The sequence below is a fragment of the Mus caroli genome, unplaced genomic scaffold (assembly GCF_978045245.1).
Source record: "Mus caroli unplaced genomic scaffold, Mus_caroli_1 scaffold_8, whole genome shotgun sequence".
Taxonomy (NCBI): Eukaryota; Metazoa; Chordata; class Mammalia; order Rodentia; family Muridae; genus Mus; species Mus caroli.
The window spans coordinates 38,264,986-38,276,295 of record NW_028227263.1 but is presented as its reverse complement, the minus strand read 5'-3'; the positions used below and the strand labels follow the sequence as shown (position 1 = coordinate 38,276,295).

The 11,310-nt window shown below is 39.3% G+C and overlaps 1 protein-coding gene and 1 pseudogene across 1 annotated transcript; both read right to left on the bottom strand.

Annotated features, from left to right (window-relative positions):
• Window positions 1–2,675: 2,675 nt before the first annotated feature.
• LOC110287881 (olfactory receptor 5P62-like) lies at window positions 2,676–3,620 on the bottom strand. The gene has a single exon (XM_021154384.1). The coding sequence runs from the start codon at window positions 3,618–3,620 to the stop codon at window positions 2,676–2,678; it is 945 nt and encodes a 314-aa protein (XP_021010043.1).
• A 4,134-nt stretch (window positions 3,621–7,754) lies between these two features.
• On the bottom strand, window positions 7,755–8,722 carry LOC110287880 (olfactory receptor 5P60-like; annotated as a pseudogene).
• Between the last annotated feature and the right edge of the window lie 2,588 nt (window positions 8,723–11,310).

The following is an 11,310-nucleotide window of genomic DNA, read 5'->3' as shown; positions in this document are numbered from 1 at the left end:
CCCAGACACTATTGCATATATCAACAAAATTTTGCTGACAGGACCCTGATATAGCTGTATCCTGTGAGGCTATGCCAATGCTTGGCAAATACAGAAGTAGATGCTTACAGTCATCCATTGAAGGAGCCTTAGAAAGTACCCAGGGAGCTGAAGGGTTCCTAAACCCCATAGGAGGAACAACAATATGAACTAATCAGTACCCCCAGAGCTCCTTGGAATTATACCACCAATCAAAGAAAACACATGGTGGAACTTGTGGCTCTAGCCATAGTCTGTCATCAATGGGAGGAGAGGCTCTTGGTCCTGTGACGGCTCTATGCCCCAGTATAGGGGAATTCCAGGACCAGAAAAGGGAGTAGGTGAGTTGGGGAGAAGAGGGAGGGGGGAGGGGATAGGGGATTTTCAGAGGGGAAATAGGAAATGGGTAACATTTGAAATGTAAATAAAGAAAATATCTTTAAAAAAAGAAGTGAAATGTCATCTTGGTTGATTTTTCCTATGATTACTAAGTAGTGTTCTTCCCTATTTCTTCTGATAACCTTGCTTTGAAATCCATCAAATCAGATACTACAATGTATACAAATATACTAGCTTGCTTCTTAGGTATGTTTGCTTGTAATATCTTTTTAACATCCCCTTACTCTGAGGTAATGTTTCTCTTTGATTTCAAAAGATGTTTTTAGATGCAAGAGAAGGATGGATCTTGTGTTAATCCATTATCTTAGTCTGTACGTTTTTAGTGGATAATTGATACCATTGATATTATAATATATTAATGACCAATGATGTTTTATACATCTTATTTTATTGTTGTAGTTGGTATTGGTAATGATCATGGTGGTGGTGGTGGAGGGTCTGTTTGTATACTTTCCTTCTTTGGTTTTCTGTTCTGAAATTATTTATTCCTTCCCTATCTTTTCATAATTTAGTTAACCTCTTTGGGTTGAAATTTTCCTTTTATCATCTTCAATAGGGTGATATTTATAGGTAGATATTGTTTAAAGTTGGCTTTGTTGTGCATTATGGATTTGAACATACAAGACAATAAGGCCATGGAAACAGGGAAGCTAACTAAAGACCTTCATCACTCTCTCTTCTCCTCCAAGACCAATGCCCCAGTCTCATCCCTAGCTCTGCAACACCTGCTATAGCCTTCCCTGCCTGCTTGTACTGATTTACAAATGTTCTTTCTTTCTTCTCTTCTCTTTGTCCTCTCCAAACAGAGCTGCTGATTTGACTCTGCAAATGTATGCACAAATTATTTTTTTCTGTGACCCACCAAGTTAGACTCCAAATTCTAGACTCTCCCTTTTCATTGTCTTCCCTCCACCTGCTCTAACTATTCTTCTACTCAGTAAATTGTTTTAGCTCCTACAGGTTGCTATGTCTCTTGCTCATTCCTCATTCATCTCAGTCTCTCTGACTCCTACAGCCTACTATGGCCTCCCAGGTGCTTGTCTTGGCATTTCTTTGGCCTGCTATGTCCTCTTGGACTTCTGTACTAAGGCACTTGCACCCTAACTTTCCCCAAAGCCTCCCTCAGTTTGCATTTTTAGCTGCTTTCATTTCTCCTCTGTGGGATAAGTGCCCGTTTGTCTCCTATTGCTACAAAAGCCACACTAGTATGTACCACAATGCTTTCACCCTAGTGGGCCCATATCATGTGAAAAGAGTTGCCTATCCTCCATAATTTTGGATATTTCTCTCTGACAAGTCTCTCAGTATTCTTGGGTATACCCCAGATTGAACACTTATTGACTGGATATAAGTTGCACAAGGTCCACAAAAAGATATTATATCTCACAACATTATCAGGGCCAAAACCTAAGGGAGAAAAGTCATAGACCCTAGAGAAGAACATACCACCATTAGTTTGATAAATAGGCATAGTATCAAACCAATTTGCAATGACTTGTCATACTCAGGATTAGTTCATCTTCCAACCATTATCAGATCAGATTCTTTGTACAATAGTTGGTGATTAACATATAACTTACTGGTGTGAAGAGAATTAGAGACTGAAATTCTCAGTTATGAATGGAACATCTATATCACACACTCTTCTCCCGAAGATTAACAATTACTGTGATAGACTCTGTGGAGATACTGGAAAAGCTGGAGGTGGTGGATGACTACAAAGAAACATTACTTTCAGGACAAAAAGAATGGTTGTAGGTATGACTCATGGTAGTTGTATCAGTGTCCTTAAGCACAAATGCAGAAACAATACTCGCATAGAGAGAGAGGACCTGGGCACAGTGTCCAACTCTATCTGAGGTTTTACTGGCAATTGATATTTTCCAGAAGAATGAGAGTCAATTCCTTAAAGAGTGTCTTCCCAGCAGGCTAATCATGCATCAATAGATACCTAAAAACCTACAACTATACAGAAAGTCCAAATTGCAACACAGGGCTTATTTTATAGGATATGGGGCTATAGGGCTGAGAGGAGCTGAGGATGAGAGAAAACATGTTCAAATATATTCTATTACGTTCACTAAGGTACATTTGAAAATATAAACAGGAGAATGAAATAAAATACAATAGCTATACACACTCGAAGAAACAGACTAGGCCCAAAAGAGAAAGGCTAAGGCTTATAAGCAAACCTGATATGACGGTTACATTGGTATTGTAGGACTAAAATTATTAAGTTTTTCCAACAACTGATTGCTCTATAACAATGTTTTTCTATAAAATTGTCTTTTCAGGGCACCCTTAATCTCATTATTCCGGAGGCTGTAGATGAGGGGATTCAACATGGGGATCGCTACTGTGTAGAACAAAGACACCACCTTGTTCTGGTCCCCAGAGTAGGTGGACTTTGGCATCACATAAACGAATGTGGCAGTTCCATAAGAAAGAATGACTGCAGTGAGGTGGGAGGTACAGGTGGAGAAGGCTTTTTGGCGACCCTCAGTGGAGCGCATCCTTAGGATGGTGATGAGGATATAGAAATAAGATATGACTATAACAATCAATGTGGTCATAGAGATTGAACCAGCAGTAAATGAGATAACAATTCCAGAGACACTGACATCAGAACAGGAGAGTTCCATCATAGGAGGAAAATCACAGAAAAAGTGATTGACTCTATTTGGTCCGCAGAAGATAAAAGAAAAGAAGAAATGGGTTACAAATGAAGCATTAAGGAAACCCCCTACATAAGATCCTACAACCAACTGGGTACAGACTCGTGTGGACAGTTTGGTGGAATAAAGCAGTGGGTTGCAGATTGCTATGAAGCGATCATAAGCCATGGCAGCCAGAAGGAAGAATTCAACTGCCCCAAAGAAAGCAGCGGAGCTGAGCTGGATGCCACATCCAAGGTAGGAGATGGTATGTCTCTCAGTCAGGAAGTTGACAAGCATATTGGGTGTGACAGAAGATGAAAGGCCCATGTCAACAGAAGCCAAGTGGCTGAGAAAAAAGTACATGGGGTGATGGAGCTGGGAAGAAACTCTGATGAGAAGGATGGTGCTGAGGTTCCCGGACATGGTCACCAGGTAGATGCACAGGATGATGGTGAAAAAGACAACTCTAAGGACTGGGTCATCTGTTAATCCCAATAAAATGAACTCTGTCACTGCAGTGTGGTTCCCATTGTCTAGGAAAGCCATAGGATAACATAGCTCCTGCCAGATCAAGGCTGTGATGGAGACAGTACAGAGAGGGATTTATAAATAGGTCACTTCATTTTGTATAATATACATATGAAAGCATTAAAAGTAAACATACTATCCAAAATTTGAAGCAACAATGGATATTATACTCAAGTTTTCATTGTTCATACATTTCAATACAATAATCTCTTCAAATTATTCAATCAGAAAAGCTAGAAATTTGGTGTAAATAATAAATAACTTTTATTTACAATTTTATTATAAAACATATGTAATTGCCATTATAGTTAAATGCATAAAAGCATGCTATGTTTGGGTAAGACGGGTTGGGTTGGTAGGTAAAAATTCTTTCCACAAAGCCTGACATCTGTCATCCAGAGTTTGACTTCTGGAACTCACAAGGTAGGAGAAGAGATTTAACTCCTGGATGTTGTCTTTTGACACTCACACCTATGCATTTACCTGCATCACTCTCTTCTGACACATAAATAAATGAATGAATATAAAATTATATGTGCCCTTTCAAAATAATAATTTTTTTATTATAACAAAGAAATAAAAGGTAAAATAGTAGAATTATGTAATGAAGATTTAAATTATTGCTAAATATATTGAACCACCAGCACAGAATTAAAAAAAATATTTATAGTTTATATTTTTATTTCAACAAAATATCAGTTAATTGTTTTTCTTTTATGTTGCTGCTTTTGGTTTGGTTTTGTTTTTATCAGAGTAGGGTTTTTCTTTGTAGTCCTCCATTTCCTGTTATGTAAACCAGACTGACCTTGAACAAACACACACACACACACACACACACACACTCATACACAGCATCATATATATATATGTATATATATATACATATATATATGTATATATATATGCATTTGCACATCTAATACATGCACATTTACATGAAGTAACATATTGTGGAACTCAGAGATTGCTCTTGGGATAAGTGCAATCACTATATTCGAAGAGGACCTGTGATTAATGCTCAGCATCCCCATGGTTTTACACAGCAGTTTGTTTTTACAGTTCTTAGGACACAATGCCATATTCTGATCCTCATTGAAACTAGGAATTCAAATGGCACATGTATATACAACAGGAAGCACTCATATATATTAAATAAAAATAACAAAGTTATTATAAGAGATATTAAGGAAAAGTAATTGTTGTTTCCTGTTATTTTTGATGTTAAAGTTGGCATTTTGTTCTGGTGGCTGTCTTCTTTTAGGTTTGTTGAGGGATTACCTTCTTGTTGTTTCTAGGGCGTGGTTCCTGTCCTTGTATTGGTTTTTTTCTGTTATTATCCTTTGAAGGGCTGGATTCGTGGAGAGATAATGTGTGAATTTGGTTTTGTCGTGGAATACTTTGGTTTCTCCATCTATGTTAATTGAGAGTTTGGCTGGGTATAGTAGCCTGGGCTGGAATTTGTGTTCTTTTAGTGTCTGTATAACATCTGTCCAGGATCTTCTGGCTTTCATAGTCTCTGGTGAAAAGTCTGGTGTAATTCTGATAGGCTTGCCTTTATATGTTACTTGGCCTTTTTCTCTTACTGCTTTTAGTATTCTATCTTTATTTAGAGCATTTGTTGCTCTGATTATTATGTGTCGGGAGGGATTTCTTTTCTGGTCCAGTCTATTTGGAGTTCTCTAGGCTTCTTGTATGTTCATGGGCATCTCTTTCTTTAGATTTGGGAAGTTTTCTTCTATAATTTTGTTGAAGATGTTTGCTGGTCCTTTGAGTTGAAAATCTTCATTCTCATCCACTCCTATTATCCGTAGGTTTGGTCTTCTCATTATGTCCTGTATTTCTTGGATGTTTTGAGTTAGGATCTTTTTGCATTTTACATTTTCCTTGATTGTTGTGCCGATGTTCTCTATGGAATCTTCTGCACCTGAGATTCTCTCTTCCATCTCTTGTATTCTGTTGCTGATGCTCGTATCTATGGTTCCAGATTTCTTTCCTAGGGTTTCTATCTCCAGTGTTGCCTCATTTTGGGTTTTCTTTATTGTGTCTACTTCCCTTTTTAGGTCTAGTATGGTTTTGTTCATTTCCATCATCTGTTTGGATGTGTTTTCCTGTTTTTCTGTAAGGACTTCTACCTGTTTGATTATGTTATCATGTTTTTCTTTAAGGATTTGTAACTCTTTAGCAGTGTTCTCCTGCAATTCTTTAAGGGATTTTTGTGCTTCCTCTTTATTGTCTTCTGCCTTTTTAGCAGTGTTCTCCTGCATTTCTTTAAGTGTGTTATTAAAGTCCTTCTTGAAGTCCTCTATCATCATCATGAGATATGCTTTTAAATCCGTGTCTAGCTTTTCCGGTGTGTTGGGGTGCCCTGGACTGGGCGAAGTGGGGGTGCTGGGTTCTGATGATGGTGAGTGGTCTTGGTTTCTGTTAGTAAGATTATTACGTTTACCTTTCGCCATCTGGTAATCTCTGGGGTTAGTTGTTATCGTTGTCACTATTTAAAGATTGGAGCAGAAGCTGTGTTCCACTCACCAGCAGTCTCTAAATCCTGCGGCGGGGGTCGTGGGTAGCTGACGGTACCCCGGTGCTGGTCCAGCCGGAAGAGGCCTGTGGTCCTACTCAGGCCGTTTTTCTGCTTCCCTAACTAATGCAGTCTCTGGTCCCGCGTGCAATTGGATTGGAGCAGAAGCTGTGTTCCACTCTCCAGAAGTCTTAAGATCCTGTGGTGGGTGTTGTGGGTAGCTGGTGAGTGTCAGCCGACCCTGCGCCCCAGCTGCCCCGGTGCTTTTCTGACCGGAAGAGGGTTGTGGCCCTATGTAGGCCGGATTTCTCTCTCCCCAACCAGAGCAGTCTCAGGTCCCGCGTGATTGGACTGGAGCAGAAGCTGTGTTCCACTCACCAGCAGTCCCAAAATCCTGCGGCGGGGGTCGTGGGTAGCTGGCGGGTGTCAGGCAATCCTGCGCTCCCGCTACCCTGGCGCTGATCCGGCTGGGTGAGGCCTGTGGCCCTACTCAGGCCAGTTTCTGCTTCCCTAACTAATGCAGTCTCAGGTCCCGCGCAATTGGATTGGAGCAGAAGCTGTGTTCCACTCTCCAGAAGTCTTAAGATCCTGTGGCGGGTGTTGTGGGTAGCTGGCGAGTGTCAGCAGACCCTGCGCCCCAGCTGCCCAGGTGCTTTTCTGACCGGAAGAGGGTTGTGGCCCTATGTAGGCCGGATTTCTCTCTCCCCAACCAGAGCAGTCTCAGGTCCCGCGTGATTGGACTGGAGCAGAAGCTGTGTTCCACTCACCAGCAGTCCCAAAATCCTGCGGTGGGGGTCGTGGGTAGCTGGCGGGTGTCAGGCAACCCTGCGCTCCCGCTACCCCGGCGCTGATCCAGCCGGATGAGGCCTGTGGTCCTACTCAGGCCGGTTTCTGCTTCCCTAACTAATGCAGTCTCAGGTCCCGCGCAATTGGATTGGAGCAGAAGCTGTGTTCCACTCACCAGCAGTCCCAAAATCCTGCGGCGGGGGTCGTGGGTAGCTGGCGGGTGATATTATGCCTCTTTATTTCCATGCTAAGAATCATTTTTGAGGAGTGGGTGGAAAGATTTTAAGAGCCAAAAATTTTGGATAACTATAGAAAAACAATGTTTTCAGGACACAAAAGAATGAGTGAAAATAAGATCTCATGTTAGCTATGATTGAATGCACAATCTCAAACCAGACAAAAATTCTAGCATGGAGAGAAAACAAGGGCATGAAGTTCAAAGGTGGCTTAGGATATTTTGTCAGCCAATATCTTCTATGGGAATGAAATTCAGCTTTTTTTTTTTTTTATGATGGTGTGGTTTCTCGTAGAACAACCATGCTTCAGTGGAAGCCTAAATACCTAAGTATCTATAGGTAGCACAACATAGAATTGCAAAAAAGGAATAATTGGGTATGTAGCAGAGAGAGTTATACTGAAAAGAGTTGTGAGTGAGGTTGAACACAGTAAAAATACACTGTACAAAGTTTTCAAAGTCACACCAAAATATGCAAAAAGGAAATGCAACAGAATGCGATAGCTACGAATACTGGGAGTACAAGGAGAGAGGGAGAGGTAGAGTAAGAAGAAGGTGAATAACAAAACCTCAGAGGACAGTCCCACTGTCTTGAGTAATTGTCATTGTTATATTAAGTTTTATAAAACAATATATTACTCTGAGAAAACATTTTCTTACCAAGATGACTCCTCAGAGCCCCCTTAATCTCATTATTCCTGAGGCTGTAGATGAGGGGGTTCAACATGGGAATTACCACCATATAGAACACAGACACTACCTTATTTTGGTCTGTGGAGTATCTTGACTTGGGCATTACATAAATGAATGTAATGGTTCCGTAGAACAGAGATACTGCAGTGAGGTGGGAGGTGCAGGTGGAAAAGGCTTTGTGTCGACCCTCAGTGGAGTGCATCTTCAGGATGGTGATGAGGATATAGGTGTAAGAAATGGCTATGACCAACACTGTTAGCATAGTAACTGCCAGCAGAAAATGAGGTAACAAGTACAGAGATCCTGACATCAGAACAGGAAAGCTCAATCAAAGGAGCAAAATCACAGAAAAAGTGATTGATTATGTTTGGTCCACAGAAGAACAAGAATAAAAAAGAAACTGTGGCAAAGGAAGCATTAAGAAAACCTCCTATATAAGATCCTACAACCAACTGGAAAGAGACTTGTGTGGACATTTTAGTTGAATAGAGCAGTGGGTTGCAGATTGCTACAAAGCGATCATAAGCCATGACAGCCAGAAGGAAGCATTCAAGTCCTCCAAAGAAAGCAGCTGAGCCAAACTGTATAGAACATCCAATGTAGGAGATGATATTTTGCTTTACAAGGAAGTTGACAAGCATATTGGGTGTGACAGAAGATGAGTAGCCTATGTCAGCAGAAGCCAAGTGGCTGAGAAAAAAGTACATGGGGTGATGGAGCTGGGAAGAGACTGTGATGAGAAGGATGGTGCTGAGGTTCCCAGACAGTCACCAGGTAGATGCACAGGATGATGGTGAAGAGGATGATTCTAAAGACTGGGTCATCTGTTAATCCCAATAAAATGAACTCTGTCACTGCAGTGTGGTTCCCATCCTCAAGGAAAGCCATGGGACAATGTAGCTGCTGCTAGATTGAGGCTGTTATGGATACATTACAGGGAGAGATTTATAATAGGTTATGTCATTTCATATGATACACACTTGGAGAATAATACAAGTGAACATATTATCCAAAAATTGGAGCAACAATCAATGTTATATTCAAGATTTTCATTTTTTGAATATTAAGTTCTTGAAATTACTCAATCCAAAAAAATCTAGAAATATGGTACAAATGATAAATAACTTTAATTTAAATTTATATGATAAAACATACTTAGTTGTTATTAAAGTTAAATATTTAAAGTCAGGATATATTTGGGTAGGATGAGTTGGCATTCTTTCTACCAAGCCTGACCTCTGAAAACCAGAGTTTTATTCCTGGAACTCACAACATGGGTGAAGGGAAGTAACTATTAGTTGTTGTTCTTTAGCACTCATGGGTTTTCCTGCATCGTTCTCCTCAGAAAAAAAATGAATAAATAAATGAATAAAAAATTATATGAGTCCTTTGAAAATAATATGTATTTATTATAACAAAGGAATGATGTGTAAAATCATAGAATTGTGTAACATAGACAAATAACTACTAAATTTATTTAATGCTTATGGAAGCTCCAGCATTGAATTAAAAAACTTGTATTTATTTATAATTCATATTTTTATTTCCATTAAATATCGGTTAGTTGTTTTTTGTGTTGTTGATATTTTTTTCTCAAGATAGGGTATACCTGTGTAATCCTGGCTCTCTCACTATGTAGGACAGGCTGGCCTTGAACACAGACATACACACACATACACACACACACACACACATACACACACATATATGTGTGTGTATATGTATGTGTACATATATATGCAAAATATGTGTGTATATATGTGTGTGTATATATACACATACATATACACATCTAATAAACACACATATACACACATGTATATATGAAGTAACATATTGTGAAATTCAGAGATTGTTTTTGGTATATGTGTACTGCCTGTACTTGAGGAGGATCTGTGTTTGGTTTTTAGCATCCATGTGTTTTTTCACAGCAGTCTCTTGTTATAGTTCTTGGGACCCAGTACCCTCTTCTAGGAATTTACATGGTGCCTGAATATACAGGAGGCAGCACTCATATGTACAACATAAAAATAACAAATTTTAAAAGTGTATTAGATATGAACACTAGGTAGGTTGAACTCAGTCTATTACTTTTAGTAAGCCCACTGCAAGTGAATGTTGGCAACATTGTTTAAAACATACACAAATCTTGTCAAATGCTTTTTCCGCATCTAACGAGATGACCATGTGGTTTTTGTCTTTGAGTTTGTTTATATACTGGATTACGTTGATGGATTTCCGTATATTGAACCATCCCTGCATCCCTGGGATGAAACCTACTTGGTCAGGATGGATGATTGTTTTGATGTGTTCTTGGATTCGGTTAGCAAGAACTTTATTGAGGATTTTTGCATCAATATTCATAAGGGATATTGGTCTGAAGTTTTCTATCTTTGTTGGGTCTTTTTGTGGTTTAGGTATCAGAGTAATTGTGGCTTCATAGAATGAGTTGGGTAGAGTACCTTCTGTTTCAATTTTGTGGAATAGTTTGTGAAGAACTAGGATTAGATCTTCTTTGAAGGTCTGATAGAACTCTGCACTAAACCCATCTGGTCCTGGGCTTTTTTTAGTTGGGAGACTATTAATGACTGCTTCTATTTCTTTGGGGGATATAGGGCTGTTTAGATCATTAACCTGATCTTGATTCAACTTTGGTACCTGGTATCTGTCTAGGAACTTCTCCATTTCATCCAGGTTCTCCAGTTTTGTTGAGTATAGCCTTTGGTAGAAGGATCTGATGGTGTTTTGGATGTCTTCAGGATCTGTTGTTATGTTTCCTTTTTCATTTCTGATTTTGTTAATTAGGATGCTTTCCCTGTGCCCTCTAGTGAGTCTGGCTAAGGGTTTATCTATCTTGTTGATTTTCTCAAAGAACCAGCTCCTTGATTGGTTGATTCTTTGAATAGTTTTTCTTGTTCCACTTGGTTGATTTCACCCCCTGAGATCCAACACCCATTCATGATAAAAGTCTTGGAAAGATCAGGAATTCAAGGCCCATACCTAAACATGATAAAAGCAATCTACAACAAACCAGTAGCCAACATCAAAGTAAATGGTGAGAAGCTTGAAGCAATCCCTCTAAAATCAGGGACTAGACAAGGCTGTCCACTTTCTCCATACCTATTCAACATTGTACTTGAAGTCCTAGCCAGAGCAATTCGACAACAAAAGGAGATCAAAGGGATACAAATTGGAAAAGATGAAGTCAAAATATCACTTTTTGCAGATGATATGATAGTATATATAAGTGACCCTAAAAATTCCACCAGAGAACTCCTAAGCCCGATAAACAGCTTCGGTGAAGTAGCTGGATATAAAATTAACTCAAACAAATCAATGGCCTTTCTCTACACAAAGAATAAACAGGCTGAGAAAGAAATTAGGGAAACAACACCCTTCTCAATAGTCACAAATAATATAAAATATCTTGGCGTGACTCTAACTAAGGAAGTGAAAGATCTGTATAATAAAAACTT

What these genes read in the sequence shown, in the direction of transcription:
- LOC110287881 (XM_021154384.1), bottom strand. Translation starts at nt 3,620, where the DNA reads ATGGCTTTCCTAGACAATGGGAACCACACTGCAGTGACAGAGTTCATT.